This window comes from Pholcus phalangioides, unplaced genomic scaffold (assembly GCF_987345545.1).
Source record: "Pholcus phalangioides strain wild (caught in Gottingen) unplaced genomic scaffold, Ppha-v1.0 ptg000007l_1, whole genome shotgun sequence".
Taxonomy (NCBI): Eukaryota; Metazoa; Arthropoda; class Arachnida; order Araneae; family Pholcidae; genus Pholcus; species Pholcus phalangioides.
The window spans coordinates 27,282,143-27,309,449 of record NW_028301600.1 but is presented as its reverse complement, the minus strand read 5'-3'; the positions used below and the strand labels follow the sequence as shown (position 1 = coordinate 27,309,449).

Here is a 27,307-nt window from a genome sequence, read left to right as displayed (position 1 = left end):
AAGATTCCGCGAACACACACACACACACACACACAGAGTAAAAGATATGCTCGCTCTTTCGTACAATATGCTCCTACTGAGCTGAGATACACTTCTCCGAGGTGTTATCGGAATTTGACACCACCTGCCCCTACAGATGATTATATTTATGATGGCCGTTGACTCTGAATAAAAAAAAAAACGAGTGTGTAGGTGAGGAAGAGAGTACCCCTCTCCCCCACAGATTGTTTTAATTTCTATATGACTTTTTTTTCTCTCTCTCCATTTTTATCACTCCGTAAATAATCTCCTCTCTCTAAACTATAAACAAGAATGCATATTGTCAAACTAAGCAAATGGCCGTCTTTTTATTTTTAGCTGCATTTAAAGATTCTATCCTTTTTTGCGGGTTTGTTACTTACAAAAAATCTATCGGAGATCAATCCAAAATAAAAATAAAATTAAAATTTCTATAAAAAACACATGCACACACACATATACAGACAGATAAAAGATTTATATACATGTATAGATTATTTACAGAAATGTTTAGAACAACTAATTATTGTTAATTTACGTTAGGGTTATTATATCCAAATCACTCTTGTTAATTAATTTACTGAACATTTTGATTACACCGAACCGGCTGCGTTAAAGACTTGAAGCAATCGACACAGCTTCGTAGTCAGCATACGGCAGCGACACGGGCAACACACGGAAAGGTGTGGTCTGAAGAGGAACGAGCCGAGCCACGGCCAACTGACGCCCGAGCTACAGTCCTGGCACGGTGCGGATATGTGTGTCCAGACCTGTATCGGTCTTCCATAGATGACCTCGTGAGGTATCGGCATGGCATGGTAAAAATTTCGCACCGAAACCATCAGCTTTTCACCACATCCACGAGAAAAATTAGTCTTTGCCCTTTGGACAATAAGAGATATATCCTCGATGACGGTATCTCCACGTTGGCATATGGACATTGGCGAATCAACGACTCTCCCCCTCTCACTTAACCCCCGGTGTTTTTTTTTTTTTTACGAAGCAGGTAGAAGACCCATATACCAGTGATGATTACCATTGAATTCCCGGTGCGGTGGTTTTATGGAGGGGACCCATTTTCCACCTTTAAAAAAAAAAAAAATGGGATGATCTGAAGAGGCTGCGTCCGGACTGTATTCCATCCATCTTTTAATGCCGATGGTTGGGGTCTGTCCACGCTCAGGTCGGTAGCAGACGTGGCGGTCTGGCTAATCGCCTCATGTCCTTTTCAGGGCAAAACACGGTAGGTTCAAAAAAAGAATAAAACTTTTTTTTTTTTTCCACATAACTCAATATTTTATTTATATATATTTTAATAAACATGCCTTCTCTTTCAGACAATTTTCTTAACGGGGGGGGGGGGAAACGGAAGTTCGTCACCCACTCGCGAAAAAAGAAGTCCGTCGCCAGCCGAAGGGGTGGAGGGAGGGGAGAGACGAGAACAGTGGGGGAGGGGGTAAACCACTTCCGGAACACAGGTGCGCCCCCGGATGCGCCCCTGGCGCCCCTGTTCTCATTCTCTCAATTCTATACTACTTACGGTGTATGACGTAAAATACGGCATACGTCACCTTTCCGTTCCCTAGATCGTTATTTTTATTCGGTTGTAAACTTACTGGCATAAGTTTCGTTGCGTGTTGTGTTTTCGCGATGCAAAAAGAATATATCGGTCTCTGCCCGACAAAGTTTTCACAGACTCTTTCGATCTATTTCTTCAAAGTGCATTCTACAAAAAACGTATATTACTTGAAGAATGCCGAAATATAATCCGTGTCTGACTTTAAAGTAAGTTCCTATGCAGCAATTTCCGATGAAAAATAAAATTGACGTAGCCCCAAGAGATGAATAGAACTAAAAACATGGCGAGAAATACAAAATGATTTCATATAGTCTGAAAACATTTCTTAATTGGTGATTATTGACACACACGCACACAGTCCTCAACTTTTTTTATATATAAAATGGGAGGCTATTACTAAATAAAAAGTATTTTTGTTGCTCATATATTTCATATTTTATTAATGTGTGTTTTAAAATGAATATTATACTCTCTTCTTTTAGTTTTGACACTCAAGATGAGTCAGCACAAGCTCGTGGTCTCATGGACCCTTCGAATTCTGGATCTGGTCTCGTTCTTCAAGCCCTTCCGAGAAGGGAATCATTCTTATACAGAGCAGACAATGATTTTGATTTGTCTCCGAAGTCAGTATCAAGACACTCTTCCATCGGAAGCGAGTGAGTTGGTTTTTTTTTTTTTAAACTAATTATATTTCTTCTCTAATAGACAATTTGAATCAAATCTATGAAGGGTATACAAAATATCAAAACTAGCATGTAAGCTTCGAGTATACAGTTAATGCAGCATGAAGTTAAGAAAGCGAATGGAAGATATATGTTTGACAGCATAAGAAACTCTTGAGGGGGTGGGGATGTATCTATGTTTATGTTACAGAGTTCCACCAGATTCATCGGAGTTCGCTGTTTCTTTCGTACAAGACGATAAAATATCAAAAGGTAAGTTTTAGACAAAATTGTGAGATTTATATTTAGTTGGTTTAATATACAGGGTGGGCAAAAAGTCCGTAGAAACTTTAAAAATTCATAAAAACCGGAAAAACAAACGAAATAAAAAACGGTTTGCAGGGTTAGCATCGCTAGGTCACGGGAATTTTTTTGAGACAGGAAAAAACAACTCAAAAACAGCCGATAGGTGGCGCTGACGTTTATAAGTCAAAGAAAAGATACGCAAATAACGAACAGAATGCCTCCAAATCGTTTATTACAGCCGTATGTGTTCCATATGACCACCACCACCACAGGGGATAACACATTGCAGGCGTTGCTGGATTTGTGACTCGCTTGTAATGTGTTATTCCCTGTGGTGGTGGACATGTAGAACACATACTATTATAATAAAAGATTTGGAGGTATTCTGTTTTCGTTATTTGCGCATCTTTTCTTTGACGTGTGTACGCCAGCGCCACCTATCGACTGTTTTTTAGTTGTTTTTTTTCCTATCTCAAAAAAATTCCCGTGACTTAACGCGATGCTAACCCTGAAAACCGTTTCTTATTTAGGTTATTTTTCCGGATTTTATTAATTTTTAAAGTTTTTACGGACTTTTTGCCCACCCTGCATAATCTCTCTGGTGCGGTTCAAAATAGTGTTTACAGGTTGTTTCACGAAAGCATTCAAAAAATTAAAAGTAAAATATATGAAAAAAATTATCAGTATAAATGGACAGAAATTAAACTGGGATAGAGTTTCGTTCACGTAAATGGATATTGGTTTGGAGGAGATATAAAAAATATCAATTATTTCAATTTGCTCCTCTCTTTATTATATCGAGAAAAAAAATTCTCTCGTAATATTTGAATGAAACTTCGTCGAAATATTTATGATTAAAACACTTGATTTTTTGCCTCGTCTTACGACAATCTCCATATTCCTTACGAGACTTGGTTAGTTTAGCACAGCGGTTCTCAACCTTTTTGTGTCTCGAGGGGCTCTTTTTAGTACATAATTTTTATGGCGGACCTCGCAGGATTTTTTAATTTGTTATTTATTGATTTATTTTATTGTTCTAGAGAGGCCACGGAAAACCGGTTGAGAACCTAAAAATTGTTAAAAATTAAGTTCAATATCTCGACGACTTTTCGTTCGAATACTACTGATAAATTTCTCTCAGTGTTGTAGAGAGAAGAGCAAATTTTATTTTTTTTACAAATGTGTACTTTTTTGATGAAGGCCGGGTGTACACTATAAGAGTATGATAAAAGACTTTTACAAAACTTGAAAAAACAACCAATAAGCCTATTGATTACATTCGCTCGAATGTAACCGATGCTCTTATTGGCTGCCTTTGTCATTTTTCTTAATGTTTAATTTCACTTAAATTTTAGATGCAATCATAGAATTTTCATTGCCCTCGGACACTCGTGTGAAACAACCTATATATACTTAGGCCGGGATTACACTATGAAGGTTTTATAAAAGTTATTTCATAAAACTTCGAAAATGCAACCGATAAGATTATTGGTTACATTTGAGCAAATGCAACCGATAAGCTTATTGGTTGCAATTGTCAAGTTTTGTATAAGAAGTTTTTTAAAGTCTCACTATAAAGAGTTTTTTATAGTGTAATACCGGATTTTTACACCAGTGCATCGAATTTTTATTAATCGGTGATTTTATTTAATACAGCATAATTGAACGAAATTTATCTTGGATTAGAGTGTCTAAAAAGTTTTGATGATTCAAATCTATCATAATGTACAATGTATACTATAATCTTATTCGGTTTTATTTATGAATAATTAAAGTAAAATTAGAGCTTAAAACTTAAAATTTACTTTGTAAAATTGATTATCCATAGATATTGTATCAAAGTCAGTTGCATACGAGAATGAATATTTATTTTCTATCAAAATATGGGTTGTATGTAGTCAGAAGTTTGACAGATTTTTGATACTTCTATTTTTGGGATCCTATACGCTTAAAAGCAAGTTTTTTTAATTCAGTCCCAATTGGTTTTACAATCGTTAATTGGAAAATTTATGACCATAGATATATGAAAATTGTAAGTGTTGATAGTTGATCGTTTTTAATACAGTGATGGGCAAACTCTTTTTTTTTGTTTAGAAGTGAAGTGGTGAGATGTGTTGTGATACTTTGAAGACTGCTACGGTTTCATTGCAAATGAGACACAGAGGCTTATCCTTTAGAACTGTGAAAATAAATAAGCCTATTTTAATGATTTATGCATATTTATTAGAGTGCGTTCCATTTTATGCATATACAAAAGTTTTTAAATCAATTTATATTTAAATTCTTACAACTAATGTATATTTGCCATATGCAAAAAATGAAACACCCTCCCTTAAATGAAATTTTTTTAAAACACTGAAAATTTCTATACTATTATCTTAAAATCTGCGGCGGGCTGAATAGAACCTCTAGACGGGCCGTAGTTTGCCCATCACTAGTATAATATATTTTGATGTGTTGCCCCTAAGATAGATATTTATTTCATTATATCTGCATGAAAACTTGATAAAAACTCCAGAAAAAACTTTTAGTGCAGTATTTGGATTCAAGGTTTACCTCATCATCTAATATAGGCTACTAGATCTGTGAATTACGAAAATTTTGAGAGCGTGTCTGCCGCGCTTCTTCTTGGCATATCTAGAGGTTTTTGTGACAGATTTAAAATGACGTTTACTGACAGTGATGAATCTATAACGCAGAGGGTTTTATACGGAAAAAATGACCGCATTTATTCAAAGATATTCGGTGTCGGGGTAAGCAGAATAGGCTCTTTCCACTGTAGTCAGGCAGTCGACAAATGGGCCTTCAATCAGAGTAAGTATTGGTGTCTTCTTGGTTTTTAGTGTATTCAATGTTTAGGGAAGTCCTTTAAGAATTGAGAAAATTTTACATGGTATTCTGTGTTGTCCGAATGTACCTGAAATTGCACAAATTATGGGTTCGATATCGTGGCGCATGATTGTTCACATGTTCGGCTCATATAATATGGAGGAGGAAACACTAAATTTTGGAAGAAGCCCAGGAATAGATGAGCTCTCATCTTTTCATCTCATTGGAAAATGTAAGTAAAATATTTATTTATTTTTTATTATTCTCAATCAATAATGATTGTTGGATGTTTAAAAAAATAGTAGTAGTACCTCGATTTAATTCGTTCCTGAAAGTTACTCGTGTCATTGTATAAAAAACGTTCCACTATTCATTCCACACCCCTAAATATTGATATAAATTCTCAACTTAAAACATTATTTACCCAATAATTATACCATACAGTGCATTGTATGCAGATTACAAACAGTTTTTTTTTATGACAAATACAGTACATCTACATATCACATTCAGAGCCACAACTTAGGGAGAGAAGGGGGATCTGGTACCCTAAGGAACTGGGCCAGGAGTTAGATCTTTCTTTCGTTCAAAATAATGGAGCGAGAATGCCAAAAATTATACTGGCCCGGGTGACTAAATTTTCGTATCTGGTTCTGGCCCACAGTCCAACACCCAGAGCCGTAGCTTGCCTTCTCGCTGTCCTAGGGTAGACTTTTTCCTGGGGCCCACTGAAAAGGGTTATGCTCAGAAAAAAAGGATGTTTTCCCTCCCTCCTCATTTTACAGATCATTTCAAAATAAGAAATTTTCAAAATTTCTAAGAAATATGCAAAATAAGTACTTTTTGTGGGGACCCCATCCGGTTCTCAGGCATTGCCCCGGTTGCCCCAGCCTAGTTTCAGGCCTGACAACAACGCCATCGATATTTACTTTTTCAAGAGCTTCCGCTTGTCAAGGCTTTATCTCGTATGTATCGTGTTCGTTAGTCAAATATTTCCTCTCTAGATCAGCGTTTCTCAACCTTTCTGAGCCCAAGGACCAGTAAAATGTTTGAAACAATTCGACGGGCCAATTGCGTCCAGTATTACGGGAAATGTATGTATTTTTGGTTGTTCCGACTTTTTTTATGTATTTTTTACGCTTTTTTTAACGATGCTTATTTGTAATATTTAATAAAACCGTAAACAAACATCATTTTCATAACTTATAAATTATATTATAATATTGTGATTAATAAATGCAGGCCATAATTATGATTATGGTTGTATTAATATTCATCTCACATGTTTGTCGGGTTCGTTGCAATTTCAAGAACAATTGGAGAGTTTGTGAACTTATGGCACCGTTTTTGTTGATAATTGGCGATGTCCGTATTTTTCTATATTAAGATATGTTCCCGATATTTTCCTCAATAAAATATGGTCACTAGGTCTATTGATTTTTTTTACGCGAAATATATTTTTGTTTACAGTGATCTGTAACAGGCTCTTTATTTCACACCCTTTAGCAATTGTAGCAGTAATTAGCTAATTTGTCGTCAATTGCATTTATTGTCTGCAATTAGTAACATCCCCTTCCCCCACCAGCGATCGCAAATTCCCACGATGAGGTATGGCAAATCCAAGTATGAAGGTATCTATAATTTTGATTTGAACCCCATATGAATATTGCATATACTAATATCAATTACAACAATTGAATAATTTTTCATTGAGTTAGAATTAAATTATCAAGTCTTCCTGCGGACCATTGGTTGAGAAACGCTGCTCCAAGTTGATGGATTTTTTTTCTGAATATTATTGAAATTTTTTCGTTGTGAGTCCATTCAATATGTACGAATGTTTTGGGTTGCCAGATTCGAAAACTCAGAAAGGATCATCATTTGATCATTTTTGTCGCACCACGGTCATTTTCTGCCCACGAGGACTAATTAGACCGGGACCTACAATTTATTGCCGATTCCGAACGGCAGGCTTGTGTTTTATACTCATCGAGAGGTTGGTGCGCTAATCCCTCGATGGGGGACTCCCTGCGGTAGCAATTTTTTATGCGGTCTTGTTGCCATTTTTTGTTGTACCCTGTGTCAGGAAAGTTTTCTGACAAGGACGAACCGGGTATCGAAATCGCGACACCTCTAAACATCCCTTGGTACTTTATGCGAGTATCTCATCCAGCTGGGCTACCGTGCGTCCCTGAGAAAGGCGGACTCTTGCGCATCCTCGGTAAAATGTCACTTTCCCAATTTCTCAACAAATGGTGCCACTATACTAACAAAAAAACCTGCCACTACAATAATTTTTTCCAACCAGGACCGCTAAAAACAAAACAAATACCTATCCGTCTTCCCCCCCCCCCGCTTTTAATGAATTGTTTATAGAGTCTATTACAGTTCCATTACTTTGGCAGGAGCAAGAGCCGAGAGGTTTTCTTTCTATACTCTCAGAAGGTTTTTCTTTCAGGATCATTGATAATTTTTGTCGCATCACAATCATTTTCTGCACACGAGTGCTAATTATACCGGGACTTGCAATTTATTGCCGATTCCAGCGTTCGACAAAAATTTACCTTTTTTTTACGCTCACCAAAGGGTTGGTACGCTAACACCTTGTTGTGGGTCTGTCTTTTTGGACCGTAGCTTTTTTTGCCAGAGGTGATTTTGGCATAGCAATCAGCATTGAGTGTTGTTTGCATCTCACACATTTTCCTCATTTTTCATACCCTCTCACTTCAGAATACTACATTAGCTGTTGGTATGCCATATATATGGTACTCGGTATTCTTAAAATGGATGTTGTGGTTTTGTTATTCCAGAGCTATTTTTTAAACTGTCTTTTTCATTATCCCCAAGCAAGCTGGGCCGTGGTTAAAATAGCCCTGCTTCGGGGCAACTTGGGTTCTTGCATTCAGGGAATTTCGATGGTGATTGATCAAAGCGTGTGAATGTGTGGGGGAAAAACACAAGTTTTATAATATACATGTTTCAAAGGGAAAAAAATTTCCCCAGGAAAAAAGAAAAAAAAATAATTCCGTAAAACCTGAAAAAAAAAAAAGGAAGAGAAAAAAGAATGAATTTTCTAAAACGTAAGGACGTTTCAAACGCATAGGCGGAGATTGACTTGGAAGTCTGGGGGGGGGCAAGGTCATTATTGCTGGGGGGGCACGATGATGATGATGTCAATTCATCTATACATATATACATTAGATCAGTCGACTTCACGTTTGACTCTGGAGGGGCAATGCCCCCCACGCCCCCCCCCCCGTATCTCCGCCCATGTTCAAATGACATCAAAAAGGAGGACTGGAACTAGTGCCGTCTTAACGCATGGGTCCACACGGGCACGACCCGGGGACCTCAAGAAAATAGGGGCCTCAGAAAAATGAAAGGTAGTTGAATTTTTCGAGAATTTGCCAGGTAGGGCATCAGAAAAATCATTCAGCCCGGGGGCCCACGACGCTCTTAAGACGGCCCTGCTGATAACCCCCCCTACGAATGTTGTATATTTTTAAAAAGTATTTGGTTCAATGTGAATTTGAAACAACAATCTCTCCACTATAAAAAAAAATATAAAAAATGATAATATTCTAAATAAATCCCTTTTTTCCCTCTGACAAACTAAGGAAATTTATATTTCTATCTAAATTTTGATAATTGATCCTAAAAAATTTACGACTGAATAACATAATAATTCAAGAGTATTGTCCGAAAAAAAATTACCTCATTTGTGAAACTTGTAGTGCTGCCATCTAGTGTATAGAAGCAGAAACTCGACTGCTGAGCATTAAAATTCAGATTCTATTCTGTTTATGTTGACGACTATTGTATATATATGCAGAGGGTCTCCCTTACCAGAAGCGGCACCCAAGGTGAAAATAATGTCGGGGCCAAGTGCGTCTCAACAATTTCAGGGAACCAAAAATGCTTAGGACCTTCCTTTTCCCTGATTTTATATATTTTGTGGAGAGAGGAATGCATCTATTATTTTAGAATACACAGGAATGCACAATATATATCTATACAAGAAAGTTTTAAACGTACAATTAAATGTAAATTAACTCAAAAATTGATGAAAATTGAGCACCGAAGGAAATTTTAAACTTCCCGAAACTAATGAAAATTTCTGAATTGATGAATTAAAAATAATCGAAAGAAATAATTTCAGCACCAATGAAAATTCATAACTATTAAAAGTAGTAATTCTGGAATTGGAAAGAAAAATAATTCCAGAGTTGATGAAAATTAGAATTAATGGAACAAAAAAAATTCTAAAATTAATGGAAGGGGAAAAAAATCTAGAATTAATGGAAGAAATAAAAATTCTAGAATTAATGGAAGAAATAAAAAGTCTAGAATTAATGAAAATTCAGAAACAATAAAAGAAATAATTTCGGAATTTATATGAAAGAATTCCAGAATTGGTGAAAATTCAGAATCAATGAAAGAAATAATTTGAGAATTGCTGAAAGCATCTAATATTTTACGGTGAGTGCGGGGCCTCACAAGCGTGGGGGCCCGGGGGGACCGCAACTAGCGCACACTCCGGTGGCTCTGAATATATGACATTTAAATGAACTGGGGTTTCAGATCGTTTCAAGATTAAATATAATATATTTTTACATGGAAGACAATTTTAAGACAGGATTGAAAGCAATGTTTCATTAAAATATATTTAAAATATTTTTTTTATAATCTAATAAATATGCAGTCTTGAATGTATTTATTAACTCTAACGAATAATCTACTCTTTGTCTTGAAATTTATTAATCCAAAAGTTCTTTTTTCATTAAAAGAAAAATTATCATGGTTTTTTTGGAAAACGAATAAGAAAAAGTTGTTTGAGATTGGTATTAATATGGTATTATATCACTTGAATTTTTGTTTTCAGTAATCTAAATTGGCACAAAATTTTTAATTTAGTGCCAAGTTACCAGAAACAAAAACTGAATGCATATATGATTATCTTACAGCATCTGTTCTTTGCTCATATATACTAAACCGATGTGATTTTGCGTCATATATACCAGATATAAATTGAAAAACTATCCAATTTTCCGTTGTACTAAAATTTACAGGGGCACGATGTTATTTTCGGCTTTATAGGATCCTCATAAAATTCTCAATATGTTCTATATATGGTCACCAATCTCTTGGTCAAAAATCCGAATACGAGTGTTGAACAGGCCGTTAACTTAAAATAGAGATGGCAGCACCAACCAAACTTGCATAATAAATTCCCTAGAATTGCAAAAAGGTCTCTAGAATTCGTTTATCTTTGTTTTCGACAGATGGCGATGATGCAACAACTAAACTTTCATTGCTATTCCAGTTCTTCTTCTTTTCTCTACTTTTCCTCTACTTTTCGGAAAATTCGCCCTACTTTTAAGATTTCGAGAATTCTTTTTCTTTTTTTTTTCTTAGAAAAAAAATTTATACTTTCAAACCTATATGAGCTGGTCATATTTGCTCGAGAAAAAATACGGTAAATTGAACTTCGAAATGCGGGAAAATACATGACATTGCCAATTATCGCTAAAAATAATGCTAAAAACAAGAAAGTCCCCAATCGCGCGAAATGAAGCACCACTTCAAATAGCAGTGAATTAAAAAAAAAGACAAAAGTGTGAGATGTGTGTGTGAATATTATTGTTTGTAGTCGTAATTATCGTTATGCAATATCTGAGGTGGATAGATAATTTTAATCGTTGATTTGAATAAAAAGTCAAGATGGCTCTGTTGGAAATACGTGAAAACCCGAGACATTTTTGCCAAGAAGTCAGGACAGCCGAAAAAACAGAAAAAAAAGGGACTGTCCCGGAAACTACGGGACGTATGGTCACCCCTGAACATATCTTCATTACATATCTTCATTAACATGAGTGGTTTGTGGTTTCTTCCATTGAGCAATAGCTGTCAAAGTTTCAAGTAATTTTTTTTTTTTTGCGGTTCTGTTTTAAACTGGAAAAATTACGGTTTTATCCGTCGGCATAGTGGCACCATCTATTTTGGAAAGTGACGTCACTGAGGATGCGGGTGCAGGTGTTCCCCTTTCTCAGTTTCCGAATCTGGTAATCTTAATGAAGAGATAGTATTTTTTCGGCCTGAAATATATATTGATAAATTGAATTTTCTGAATGTCAAATGCCGGAACTGATATTTGGAAAGAGAAGTGATTTGTCTCCTCTGCGAATCGAACCCGGCTCCCCTTGCATACCGGGCAAGTGCGCTAAATAATACACCAGAGACACACTTTTCAATTCCTTATAACACGCATTAGTAGCGCGAAGAGCTGAGTGGAGACAGCAGCCTCCCTTAACTACAGCAATTTTCGCCCCAGTTGTATTGTAAAAAATTGCTGTACTTAAGGGAGGGTCTTCTCACTCCAATCAGCGCTTCACGCTGCTAATGCGTGTTATAAGGTTATAAGGAATTAAAAAGTGTGTCTCTGGTGTATTGGTTAGCTCACTTGCCCGGTATGCAAGGGGATCAGGATTGGATTAACGGAGGAGACAAATCACTTTTCTTTCCTAATATCGGTTTCGGCATAACATCCAGTAAATTCAATTTCACTGGTAATCTTAAGTTCTTAGAATATATGTATATATTTTTTATTACATTACTTTTCCGGAAAAAAAAATTTGTGCCGTGTTCACCATTACCGCTATCCAATAGGTAATTCTTTGACCATTAAAGTACACTTGTAATTACAAAAAAAAAGGTTTTAAATTTTGTCTCACTCATTATTCTAGAAGCTGTTTAACTTAAAGAAAAAACCATGTCTTTTAAAAAGCCACGAAATTTAAACTTTTATTCTGTTCCTGTATAAAAAAAAGAGTCATATTTATATATTATATAATTAAAAAAATATTTATGCACAGACATGTTAAATAAAAAAAATTCATGTTTTATAATCAAAATAGGACGTGTTCTAGCTAACTGAAATCGAAACATCGTTTCTTATGAGAAACGGGGGGGCTACACATAAAATTTCCTAAAAAAAATAATTTTGATTACAGTAATTTGACATTATTGATAGCAGCACTCTAACGATTCCTAATGTTGTGCCATTGAATTAAATCTCAAGAATTGCATTTCCTTGGTTATTTAAAAGTCAATTTTCCCCGGCACTCCAAAACCTAGCTAATATGCGTTTTCCCTGATAAGGAGTAGGACTGAAATTCACAAAATTCTGCGTTTTATGATTCGCTCAGTTCTGGTTGTAATATTATGGTGGTATTGGTTTCTTTTTTCTTAACGGCTTCTAGGATGATGGGTAATAAATAACATTTGAATGGATGGACTAGCGGTTGGATAGTACTTCGTAATCTTGAGAGTTCGTAAACATTTTGCAAAAGAAGCCTCGAAGAACGTGTTGTTCTGTCTTATTGGAAGAGGGAAAAAACAATCCTAAAGACATTGAGTGGAAATTGGATAGTATGCATGAGGTTGTTGTAAAAATAGCTGTGGAAACTGAATCTAGTTGACTTTCAGATGAGCTAGCTTTCTTGTTTCATGAATAGTATAATGAAAAACTAGTTTTCTTTTCTTAGTTATTTTGTTCCTTTTGTTTATATATTTTTTATTTGTTTAATTATCCCGTTCCCAAAAACAACCATTCATAATTTTTTTTTGTTGTTTTATCCTTCATGCGTACGTAAATTGTATTTTTATTGAATTGTGGATAACCACTTATCGATAACTAAAGTTTTATATTTTCAAGTCCACGTAACAAAAGAACATAAGGAAAAAATTCAGTAAAATTCATGAATTTTGCGTTTTAGGAAACTTCAAGAAAAGTTCCTTTAGCTATGTCCTCACTAGTGCGTCTTCTTTCAACAGCTTCCTACTTTCAAGCTTGTTTTTTTTCTTCACCGCTGAACTCTATCGCATGCCTCGAAAGTCGTGCTTTTTTTCTGTCTACACCTATACGGCTAAACCTTTCAATTCAGATGCCGATGCAACTGTCGCAGTGGATGCCATTTCCACATTTTAATGTAAAAACATGTGAGGGAAAATTGCTATATAAAAGACGAAATATATAGGTGAAATCATTCAAAATTGCTCAACTTCGGAATAAATTAAAAATTGAATCAAGTCGTTCGCCAACTTTTCCCGAATATAGTCGAGTCAAAGAAATTAAGAAAAAATGTATACTTCTATTTTGCTAAGTCGTAATCTCATACGTATTTAAATATTTTTTTTGTTCACAATTATACTCAGCGCAGCATTATTTTCCTCAAGTGTTAATTCATACACCAAATCACTAAATTCGCGGTAATAGAAGTGAAAAACTTGAAATTTCAAATTAAATTATTTTTCATAATAAAAAGTAGCAGGATATGGTGACTCGTGATTTCCCCCAAGATGACTAAAAATTTATAATATTTTCGCACACAAATCAGAATATCAAAAGAAAATTATTTTATATGTTGTTTCAATCAATTTTTAAGCTTGAAATACCGTACTTCCGACAGTCAGTAACAAAAAATTTCTCTGGAAGAGATTTCTTGTGCGTTCATCTCTAAACTCGGTGTGCCGCTCTAAAAGTTGGCCCTGCGCACGCTTCTGGTTGCAGCTCTAAAAATGTTCATGAAAATAAAATCTTCATAAAACTGTACGGTTTTGAGAAAATAGCGAAGATTATTAGTGCGCTGAAGGGCACAGCCTGTTCCTCATAAATTCGGGCCCTGTGCAAACATGAATTTTTTCCCTCCCCACCCCAACCCCCTTTTATATAACGTTCTTTGAGGCAACTTTTTTCTAGTCGCAAGCACACTGTTTGTTCCCATTATCAAAAAGGGAGCACCCATATCAAGTTTGACATACGATTGCTTGAAATCAGAATGATTTTAATCGTTGAATGCAATTCGCACAGTGTTCAAATTGGGATGTTAATCAAGTGCTCGCAAGCATGAAATCAGACACGGGCATCGAGCACTCTGGAAGCACCACAGTGCCCGCGTGCAGCAGGTTGAATATGTCTGATACAGAGTATAATTATGTAAAAAGTTTACATAATTAAATTAAATTCCACGTTTGGAAATATTCTACGGAAAGGAAGGTTAAAAAAAATAAAGGAACGGAAATCCAATTTGTGGGCCCCCCCTAAAACTGCAAGGGCAAAGGGCACATGCTCCGTTTGCCCATGCAAGAAACAGGCACTGGTAAAGGGGTCTTGCATCCGGTAAGGGTGACCCTCCAACAGGTGACTAAGTATTCGTGTGCCTCCACGAAATGTTTGGAAAAATGTGGAGTCAAGTGTTTCAACAGCACCGTGGACTTCCGATGAAAGTGATATTCGGAGGGCGTACCAACTTAACATACTTTAAAAAATCATAAAATTAGATCTCATTATCAAAAATCATACCATAGCCCTGAAACACATCTAAGGTTAAGGTTCTCACACCGCGTCTGGATTGCCCCATGCATTGAGGTGGCCCGCGAAGAGCTCGTGAATTATTTTATAATTACACAGCAAACCTTCGTAACGCGAGCTCTTCGCAAAAACATGAAAAAAAAATCGACCAGCATTTTAATATGAAATTCTACCAAAAAAATAATTTTCAAGACAATCATTTAATTTATATTTTTGCAATTATAATTACCGTTAATTTAAATTTACCTTCAATGATATCACGTAATGCACTACGTGACCTGAAGTTTTCAAAAGTATCAACGTTTTTTGGATGACATCATAAACATCGAAAAAAACTTATGAAAACAACACTGAATCTTCGAGAAAAGGAAAGGGAAATTGAACGAAAATCTCTCCACACTTGGTGGAGCAGAAGGAAAAGGAATGCCTCTTAAAAAATGGCCGCCTTTCAACAAGTTTGAGTCACGCCTGAGTGATTTACGAGACGCTTGATGACAGGTGTGCCAGTGGGAAGCGCATTGACGCAGAAAAAACGCACCAGTGTAGACATAGCTTTTGGCAGTGATCGCGAAGTGCGAATAAAACTTAAAATGCTGATTTGGCTTGAATTTTCACTGCTGACAATTCGTAATGATAAATGGATACTTTTCCCATTATACGAACTTGATTAGTGGTTAGCGGAATATGCCTCAAACGAGTATTTTAGATGTTATACTATTGATGGCTCAAAATCTACGGCTGGGTGAAAATAAATTTCAAAGCGTAAATTATCATCAGTAAATTCAGTAAAGTTGCTGATGATAAATTTATGGCAATTATAAAGCGCTGAAAGAAATTTATCAGTCAAAGACTGGCATGTTGTGACTTAAGTTGAAAAATTTACTTTTTTTCAGAGAAAGCATTATACTTTGTCTAAAAGCAAAACGTCCCCCCCATCTCGCCTTTTAGGAATTTTCTTAAAATTAGTATAAATTTGTTGAATCGCCACGTACTGTTAAAGACTTCAATGGCAAACAATATTTTAATTAGGAACACAAGCACTTGAAATTTTAGAAACCTGTGAATACAAGCTCAGCCGGCTAATGTTCTCTCTCTCTCTCTGTGATCGTTGAGATAAAACCCTGCGCTCCTCGACTTTCTCCACAATTACTCAGCATTACTGAACCTCTCATTGCAGTTTTTTTTATGATACAATCTAATTTATATAAATATCCAAGCCCCCCTCGTCTGATGACAACCTCAAAATTGTCTCTAGATATGCAGTTCACGAAGCTTAGTGTGATCGCATTGGAACTCAGGGTTCTTGATAACAGTAACGGGTTGATTTTTATACTCGAAAAGTCCTGGTTGCAAGTACTATGACCATACGTCTCGTTTAAAACAGGATGTTCCGTTTTTTCCACCCCTTAAATTTCAGCGCCATTTTTAGAAAGTAAGCATTGATAAATCATATCGATATCTTGAATACCAATAACTGGTGTATTTCTACGATCTAACACATTTGAGTATGTTTCATCAAACCAGTTTCAAATAAATTCGTCACCATGAGTTTCATTCTTAGTCCAGCTAAAACTGGGCTAAACAATAATCATACGAAAGAAAAAAAAAGAAAACTTTTGAAGAAAAAAAAATTTAATGTTAACCATTCATATCTGACATCATGAAAAGTAGAAGAAAATTATAATAAATTAAAATAAAAGTATAAATGTAATGATGATAGTAAACAGTTATCATGTAAATTATTTGGTAGCTCAATTTAGTTCTAATTAAAGGCAAAAAAAACCAAAAACAATGTTTTTGAAACAATTAGTTAGTTCAAAACGAACTATCTAACCTGGTACTTTAAAGTATCGTCAAGATATAAAGGATTAAATAAACATCAACATTTAAACACTGCATAATATTCATCATATAATAGCACTTCATAATTTATACAGCATCCCACAATCGGCAGACGGTTTTCAAAATGGGATAGCAAGAAAATGGTGATTGATATTAAAGTCATTCTTGCGGAATAAAAATGTGCGAAGTCAGGAATTTCAGATACATTATTCATGTTTATAAGGGGACGTATAGTTATTAAAATAAAAAAATTAACTTTTTATGTGCACACCCTGTGCCCAAAAACCCAATTAGAACGTTGTTGTCCTATCTCTCCTGACGCCAACAAAAATAATTCCACGTTTCCAAGTGCAATATTCGCAGAGATATTTGAATTTAAAAATCTGAGAAAAGGTGGGAAAGAATCGTGTGTTGTCCGTTAGTTTTTGCTGTGTTCTTTCCTCCGATTTCTGAATTCAAATATCTCTGCACTTAGAAACGTGAAATTTTTTTTGTTGGCATCCTGAGAGATAGCGCAACAACTTTCTAATTGGGTTTTTGGGCACAGAGTGTCCGTATAGACGTTAATTTTTTTGTTCTAATAACTATACGTGTCCCCTTATAACATGAATAATGTTTCTGAAATTCCTGACTTCGTACATTTCTCTTCCGCAAGAATGACTTTAATATCAATCACCATTTCCTTGCTATCCCATTTTGAAAACCGCCTGTCGATTTTTTTTGAGGCACTCTGTATACATTCTACATACATATATACTTATGCAGAGAAAATAAATTAAAAAACTTTTCTAAGTGTTTATCTGTGTGAGTTTTAACATATCTAAAAACTTTTAGCTCTGCTTGTCTTTTTTGTAAATAGTTTATAAAAGTTTCATAGTGTTCTTTTGCTGGAAATCAGATTATCAATATTTGACAGCACGCAGCTAAACGTCTCATTTCGCTTCTTGTTGGAGGTTGTGATGCTCCTACATCTGCTTCCTCTAGCTCTTCATTTTCAATCGACGTTTCCTTTTATGACATTACACTTTCACAAATATTTTCTTCTCTCCTCTTAATTTCTTCCCTCCTCTGCAACATCCACATTTTCATCAATATCCATTCACTCGTGAAACATGCTTGTTGTCATGTTGGATGGCTGCTGTGAGAATTGTTAACTGAGGATTATATGATACTTTTTTTAATATGCGTGCAATACATACATACCATAGATACCTTGAGGAAATCTTACGCACGAGGAACTCGAATCTGTTCAACGGAGAGAAACTGGCGGAGAACCAAAAGTAACTTTTTTTTTTTTTAAACTTTCATTTTCCTCCTTGTGAACGCAGGGCCATACGAAATGTATCTTAGCGGCTGCAATAGTATGTATGGTCCGATAAGGTAAACGTGAAGGGAGTACAGAAATGTTTTTCAACGAGGAGGGGAGGGGGGGGGTTGCACCCTCTTACCTCTTACATAGTCTGCAAGCTAATAAAGATTATGGGGTAAAACAGTGTAGTTCCACTTCAGCTTCATAAAGCGCAAAAAACCCCGGGTAAAAAACAAAAACTTGACAAAGAGTTGATAACATAAACCGAAATCCTGATAACTATAAACGAATTTTTCTTATGTCATTATATACGATCTGTCCGTTCTTTGCGAAAGTGATAACAAAGCCCGAATGATAACATTATCCGACATTATGATAAGCAGCGGTGACTGTATTTGAAAAAAAAAACCTGATGGCGATGTCATAAAAATGATGAATATAACGCATCGCCGAACATCGCTCTTTGCACATGACATATTTATTTTTCTTGATGAATGACACGACATTTTTCCCCTCGGTCAATATGCCAGATTTCCTAGTCGGATAGAAGCGGTGAGATTTAAAACTTTTGAGAAATATTTAAAATAAGATTTCCTGCGTTCTTGTCCGTCTCATCAATAAAATAGAGGCTAAATTGTTAAGCATAATCAAATAGAATTTCAACAACCGCAGAATAAATATTATATGCCTTTATCAGAAATATATTGGTTTTTTTTTTAATGAAAATAATTATAATTGTTATAACGATTATTAATAAGGAAAACAAGAATGAGGGACCGGAAAATTTTAGGTTTCGTTTCCAATTTATTTTAAAAAAAGTTCAAAATTTTAGAAAAATTAAAAATTGTACTCATTTTTTATGATCCAAAAAAAACCACAACCCTGGAATAATTATTTAAAAGCAGTCAAAGAAATACAGCTTGTTTGATCTCAATACTGAAATTTCACAATTATTGCTATATAAAAAACAGAACAGATTGCGGAAATAAATATATTCAGGCACAAAGATGATTTCATATTAAAATGGGAGAGAATCAACGAGATTTTAGATAAATATAAAACATTATGAGCGACCTTTCTTTCATGAGAAGTCGTTTTGTAAGAAACGGCGATCTACTTAGAAACTGAACTTCCGGATGTTCGAGGTTCAACCAAAGCAGCTATGGTAATCGAGTGGTCATAGTGACGGACTCGCATCGCCACAGTGGTGGTCGACTGAAGTTTGTGTTTTCTGTGGTTCCCAACTTAGAGGTGCGAATATGAGCCGATCTCCCTGTTATAAAGTCTCGCCACAGAGAGCAGTAGGCCTTACAATGGTACACATATTCAGTCACTACACTTCACTCATAGTTCGAAATATTGATGGCAGAACAATATACAAGAATAACGCAGAAACAAACTTCACGTTAGGTTCACAATGCATACACGCACAGCTTCCGGCATGGACCAGGTTTTCTTCGACCACCTTATACCTCCTCATTGAAACAGAGCGGTGGGCCATGATCTAATTAGCAGGCTCTACCAAAGACGACTCATGGAAATCAGTGTCACCAATCCCATCGCTACTAAAGATATCCGCCACAGATGCAGGAAGGTACGTCTGGAAGTTCATTTCCACTAGACCACCTTTCTTTGAATTCGAATTATCTTATCATGACACATGGCTATGAAGACTTTGTATTATTTTAATCTTTGTAATCTTTTATACTTTGCTTTATTCTCTCGTGGTATTGAATATCGTGTTCAGTGTCAGCGGCGAAAGTTGTATAGTAAATAATGTACTATTCTTCAGCTGTAATGTTTGAACCACTGCTCTCATCAAAATATACCAAACTGTCATATTAAATCAGATTCTGCGTACAACACAACAACTTTCTTTGTTTCAACTTCTGCATTTAACGTGGTTGGAAATTCACCAGAACATCAAATTGATGAGGACGCGGTAGTTCATTTGTAAAATGTTCAAACCTCATTACCTATTGAAGATTTGTATTTCAAACAGGCTTTTTTGTTTTAGAGAAATCACCATTTTTCTTAATTAGGTAAAAAGATTGATAAAAATTTTTAGCAATGCTGAATCTGCGGAATGGAGGAAAAAAAACATGTGGCAGGAATACTGCCATCTCTTTTTTTGATGATGTTTCTTAGACGAATTTCTTAAGACTTTATATCTAACCTTTCACCCTCTATAAAATAATGGAAAAATTTATATAGCTTTATAAGGTGTCTTCAAATAGAATATTTTCATAATTTTTAGGTATTAAACAAAAAACAGAGAGCATATGAAGCACATGCAAATCGAAAGAGTAGATATTTACGGCACCACCACGTTATATAATAAGTAAGGTGGCGAAAAAATAGAGTTCACAAAGTCCAAATAATATTAATTATAAAGTTCGTTGTCATTCAAATCATTTTTGCACTATCTTAATTTCATTACTAGATAATAGACAAGGTATCTATCATGACCCCATAAGACTGGGGCTGACAGGGCTATTGTCCTTAGTTTTTTTTTCACTCTATACAGGGTGCATAGGTAACAGCACACACCACAAATTACTGATGAACCGTTGATCCTAAAGGCGTACTTTCAGTTAGAAAAAGTAACCAAATATCGTGTGGACCCCAGATAAGTCATTCATGTTGCAAGGGGTTGTTTAGTTATTAAAATACAAAAATAATTTTTTATTCGAACGCCCTGTGCTCAAAAACCAATTAGAAAGTTGTTGCCCTGTCTCTCCTGAGGCCAACAAGAAAAAATTTCACGTTTGCATAATTTACTGAGATATTTGAATTCAGGAAGCGGAGAAAAGTTGGTGAAAAAACGGAATAAATAAGGGTCAAACGCGTTTTACCCTCATTTATAAGGTACGTTGAAAATCTGGTCAGAAGTCTGCCAAAGTTCCTAGACTTACGGCCCTGCTGCAGGATGTGGGGGTCATGGGATCTATAATTGAAGATTGAAATCGGCGCGTTGGCGTGTTCGGAGGTAGTCAGTCCTACCTACACACAAAAAAATAAAGAATTTTTAGGATCGGTATTCATGATAAAATCTCCGCATAGCGTTTTTTTTCCCACCAGCTAAAGAAGCCCTGTAAACTGAACGTCACACCCTTTAGTGAAGAAATGAGAATGAGAGAAAATTATTGTGTGCGAGAAGTTTGAGCAATTTGGTCACATTGTCGCAAAAAATTAGCGTATATACCACAATTTGCATAGAAAACACACCCAAGTGGAAATGTCTAATTTCTTTCTCATCCCTCCCTAAGAAGTTCCCAAAGTTCCAAAGCTTTCTGATGAGTAATTAATGCTATAGACAACTCAGAACACGCCAACCTTAATTATTGACACCCTGTGTCTATGCGACCACCTAAGATAGGACCACTGTCACACGCTCCTCTAACAACTTCAGAAATAATTATCGGTGTTTCTGAACAAGTTTTCCAACGCAAACTCCACCCACTGTGATTTTTCTTGTAAAGAAACCCCGACGTATTTGGTGTTGAGACAAGTATCCCATTAGTTTTGTATTGCTATGAATTCTGTGTAGCGCTGCGCTAAAACCAATCCTGAAGGGCATCCTTCACAGCCTCCACAGACTAGAATTGCCTTGCTCTCAATGCATAATACAGACTTTCGTTCTGACTGAAATTAGTGACAATACGTTCCGTCAAATGCCAATCAGGTCCGTCATTTCAACTTTTTCCGGGGGAGGGGGGCAAAAAGCATGTACTAAAGGTACGCATATATATATATACCATTTGTAGTGTATTTTCAAAAGCCGGGGGGGGGAGCAACGCCCCCCCCCCTGCCCCCCCCCTAATTGACGGGCCTGATCCCAATATACATCACAGCAATTTTTCGCCTTTGTTGTTTGCATCAAGCACTGCAAATATCATTCCCCCTTCTAGTATTCAGTCAGCATGGTGGGTATCCACTGGTATCACACTCTCCGGTATTTTAGGGACGTGTAAACAATGTTGTGAGCAGTGCCAAAAGAACCATCGAAAACTTACTTATCAAGTAAAGTTCGCTTTGATTCCCTCGACAATGTTCGAAATTATCGGTTAAGATTTTTTGTGTTTTATGGGACGTGGAAAGTCCAAGGCCATTGAGAAACATTCACTATCAATCAGTGAAGGCCGTCTTCGACAAGTAGTTTTTCTCATACACAGTGATCACCTTCTAGTGAAACTCGATTGGCTTCTATCCTGTCAGTTATTAAAAACTGTGTGACCGTCCTGTGATCTTGCTTGGACGGATTTGAACCACACCAGCCATATACAACCTACTGCCAAGCGTCTAAAAATAAAGCTAGTGGAAAAATTCTTGCAGAAAACACAAATCTTTTGCGCATGTTTTTTTCACATTCATCTGACCGATCATCATGCAGCATGCTTCGACTGGGATTTATTTGCATGACCGATTGCGTCAGACATAAAATTTTAATAGCGGCTTTTGTAATTTTCTTTATTGGTAAACGTGAGTAAATAAATTTTTCTTGACCATTACATACAGACATCACATATAAGATGAAAAGATAATACATCGATTGCCTTGAATCATATGACACGGAAGTAAAGTAAGATAGAAATTTACGCTATTATCCATTTTATAGTGAGTAGTAATTGCGTTACGTAGGTCGTAAATGTGTTTACGCCAGTCATCAGCACCTATACTAATGCAAATGTTAACCAATTTTATTGATGATTCTCAGATACAACTTGGGATGCAACAGTGAAACATGGCAGTTCCTTTTGAATTTACACCTAAAAGATATTTACTTAACGTTTCGAAGTTCTAGCCGGGAAACGTTCGAGCATTCTACTTGAATTATTTATTTTGTGAGGAAAATTCCCGACTTGAGAATAACATTTCATGTTGAAATTAATTTGATTTCGGTCAAGAGCACGTTGCTGCTTCATCTCTGCATATGTTGTTGCATGGAACACATATACTTACATCTTTCTTTCAGCATGTGGGAGGCATTTGAATAGTTTTATATTCCGTTACTTTCTCAGAAGATCTTGTCGATCTTAGTTTTGCTAATTAATGCATACAAAGTTCATACGAGTGGGAAGTCTTCGCAAATATACCTATGTTGATCAGACACTAAAGAAATCTAGCTTTATGTAGTAGCCTAGTTAAGTGCAATAAATTTCCTTGAGAGCGCGCGCTTTATGTATATCCGAACTCTATTCTTGTGACATATAACATATATATACATATAATTTATTATACTTATTTCATTGTTGATTTTCTGAACAAATCGGATACTTCACAACTTTCCGATCGTATTTAAGGTGTGTCTATATGTGGTATATTCGACTTTTTTTTATCTAGCTTTCCTGTTCATTTGTTAATTTTCCATTTTTTATCCATAAAAATGGAGTAACCTTCTCTGCAGTTTATGAGTAAATACGCACTTGTGAATTCTACTAATTGGCATTTCCCAAAACTATTTGCATCCTAACAAAATTCCAAGTGTTTTTTTAAATATACTGTTATATTGTCCTTTTTTAATTTAAAACAGTTCATGCTGAATTACACAGCCATACATGGGTTCTGGCAAAGCATCTTTGTATTACAAAACATTTTTACTCAATTATAAATGACCTTTAGTGATTTATATTGACATTATATGCAAATGTTCATAAAATCACAAAAGTTAGCCGTTAGAATACCTACCCTACCAATCTCCGGTTCTACTAATCTTGTTTCGAACAGATTTGTTTTACTGGGATAATATATGTGTAATTTGTCAACACTCAAAAGTTTATCCCATTACTCATCGTGTTAATTATAATAATTGTTTATTTCCTTCTCCTTATGTCACGATTAAACCATTTTCCTCTGAAAAATGCTATGTTATATATACCTATACTTACCTATTAACATTAATAAGACGAAAAAATAAGAATGATTCCATTTGCCAACATTAATAATTTTATTACTTTAACTTAAATAAATAGATCTGAATATAACAAACTTTCGCGTGCATTTTACTAACAGGATCACATAAATATAACGAGCAAATCTCCGAACATAATGCTTTAAAAGACGCTATCAAATTGTATGGACCTGTTAAATACACTCCGAAAGTTGAAAATATTCTCCTTCCTAATGAAAATTTATGATGCAAAGTTATTTGTGAGAGATCCTCGAATTTTTTTAGTTGTTTGGATCGTGTTTGAGACCACAATTTTGCATGATCATTAATTACGAGAGCACCTGCTGAGCACGAAATTCCATTCAGGGTTTTTGCTCCATCACTGGATTATAACAAGAGTAGTTGTTTACGAGAAAGTTCTCTTCATTAAGTCCACAGAAAGAGAGAGAGAGACTCGCGTTTATCATTTCAAATAATTCTTTTATTCAATAACTACGTTAAGTACACTGACCTTTTCTCTTCAATTTTGTGGTTATCTTTTCTTTGAATTAAAAGCAGTATCGCTCAAAATGTACCATTTTCATCAAGCAAACGCTATTAATCATTCATTAGTTAAATTCATACTGTTATTTCTCATGGCATTTTCCAAACTCTCTTAGAAAGTATTTTTATTTCGAAAGTTTCAATCGAGTCTGTACCGAAAAATTCGCGGACTCGATTTTTTATACTTATATGATACGCCATCTACCATACATCGATGGCAGTAAATACAACGAAATACCATCATAGGTGCCCTCCTCGTAATAGCTATATTCCTTGTTTACATTAAGCCAGGGGTCTTCAACCTTTCAGTCCCGTGGAAGGCCAAATTAAACTTTCCACGAAGCCCGCGGGCCACCAAGTCATTCTCGGTTATTAAACAGGGTTCCCCGAATTAATGAACACTCTTATTTACTCTGAATCTATTTCCTTCATTACATTTCAGAATTTTTATTTTTCAAAGAAATTATTTTCATTAATTAATTCTTTTTAATTAATTAATTCGTTCATTAATTCTATTCAGTTGTTTCTTTTATTAAATCTGAAATTTGCCCGACAAACCTGAAATTATTTTTCCATTAATTTTAAATTTATGAAATTATTTCTTTCAAAAATTTATAATTTTTTTCATGAATTATTATTTTTAACAATTTTGAAATTACTCCTTACAAGAGAATGGTTAATAATAATTAACTGAAATTATTATTTCTAACAGTAGTTCTGCAATTATTTCTTTCAGCAATTTTTTAACTATTTTTTTCATTAACACTATAAATTTTCATAAATTATGAAATTATTTTTTTTCAATAATTGTAAAACTATTTTTTTCATTAAGGTGTTTTTAGCATTTTTTTAAATTCTGTAACTATGTATATTTTTTGCATGTCAAATTCGGCCTCTTCAAATATGTAGCCTACATGAAATCATATGCCTCAAAAACTGTTTTGGGTCCGGGTACTCCAAATTCGTTACAACGGCCCTTTTAATGTATCAAATGCACAGCCTTACTTTTAATTTTCGAACGTATCTCACAGTTTTTAATACAGCAGTACAGATTTTCGTAGCAAGAGCTCTTTAAGGAATTTTTTTTCGCAATTTATTCGTTTTTCTATGTAAAGTAGATATTTTCTTCTAAAAATTGTCGGCTGGCCACAGAAAAAAGTCCACATTTGGTCCGCAGGCCATGGATTGAAGACTTCTGCATTAAGTGATAAGTTATTGCAGTGATTGTGCGACTATTTGTGTGAATTTTAGCCTCGTAACTTTTTCGATACAAGCAGAGATAGAGAAGCTACTACAGTATACAGGGTGCTCCGTAAGTTCTGATTCGATCTTTATCTCATCAACCGTTCATCGTAGAAGTATGGTTTTATAATGGTTCTATTCGAATACCATAAATGATGGAAAGAAGCGTTGTACTTTAGTTCATGCTGTTCTTTTGCAACTTTTCTCAGATTTCGGAATTCAAATATCTCAGTGAATACTGCACTTGAAAACGTGGAACTTTTTTGTTGGCCTCAGGAGAGACAGGGTAACGACTTTTTAATTGGAAGTTAGAGGACAGGGTGACTGTAAAAAATTTCAGGCTTATCTATTTTATGACACACTGTTATTTCGCTCTCTAAACCACCAGTTTAGAGATAGTAGGTACAGAGTGATTGCTGAACACATTTTGAGTATTTTTCAAATTAGAACCATACCTCTACAATGAACGGTTGAGGAAATGAAGGTCGAATTAAGATTTACAGGACACCCTGTATACAATATACAGTATTTTGTTGCGAAAAAAAAAATTTTGGAATTGAAAACTCATGAGTTGATAGAGGTATAGCCTATGGAGATTGTAGTCCCCAAGTTTTTAATTCGGAATTTTCTATTTTGAAACAAAAGATGGCGTTTCTCTATCTCTGCTCATATTAAAAAATAATGACGCAAAAAAATTAACAAGTTCAAATGGCAGTACTTCGTGATAGAATTCAAAAAACAAAATTCAAATATTTGGGACATAAATGACCTCTAGTGGTACCTGGTGACATCAGTGTTTAATGGATATCACGGCAAATAAGACTAGAGTCGGGAACTTTTTGAACAAATGGCGGTTTTTTTATATCTTCGGCTGTAAAAATTGGTGTAGATGTTTTAAAAAAGTGAAGCAACTCCATATAAACATTCAGTTGACTATTTTAAATAATTTTGAAAATAATTAATTTCATTTTTTTTTCAATTACAAATTACATGGCTCAATTCAATTTTGAGAAATATAAAATACTATATTTTAAGGATTATAAAAGATAACAAAGCGAGGAAAACGAGAGAAATGTTAATTAAAAGATTTTTCTGGCATAAAACGGCTTTAATAAAAAAAGCAAAAATAAAGTTAAACAAAGTATGAAAACTCATCACCGTATTCACAATATTCAAAGTGGAGCCGGCTTTTTAAGATATCTTTGATGATTTAGAAGGGAAAAAATATTTTAATAAAACTTAAGACTAAATTAAAATTACATATCATAAGGTATTATCAAGTATTACTGGCAGAACTATCGATCAAAGTAATTTAATTTATTTAAAACTGTCTAGACACGCTCATATTAAAAATATGTACTTGATATTTTTATTAGATTTTTTTTCATTCTTTCATGTAATTAGTGATTTTTGCTTCAAAAGTAAATATTTCATTGATTCAAGAAATCTTCAATTTTGATCAGTAAGCAGCGGACATTGTAGCCAAAAACTGAAAAATTAAATTATTGTTTCCTTTTACTGATGTTCGGAAAATTAAAGCACAAAAGAGATATGGCGGATATGAGATTTCTGGTATTTATCACATTATAGATGAATTTTGAAATGCTGATGAAATGAGTGCATAGCATCGCTAATATCCATTCATTAGAAGTATAAAATTTTTTTTTTTTTTAATTCAGTACTTATGACCAATTAAAATTTCAATTAAAACGATTAT

The 27,307-nt window shown here is 34.9% G+C and overlaps 1 protein-coding gene across 5 annotated transcripts in view; it reads left to right on the top strand.

Annotated features, from left to right (window-relative positions):
• LOC149085130 (3',5'-cyclic-AMP phosphodiesterase-like) overlaps positions 1-27,307 on the top strand; it is a 342,555-nt gene that overhangs the window by 197,424 nt on the left and 117,824 nt on the right. For all 5 annotated transcript variants that reach the window (XM_089232946.1, XM_089232943.1, XM_089232945.1 and 2 more), the window contains exon 2: positions 2,080-2,253. In XM_089232946.1, the coding sequence (XP_089089072.1) occupies positions 2,080-2,253 (174 nt within the window). The remainder of the gene's footprint in view (positions 1-2,079; positions 2,254-27,307) is intronic.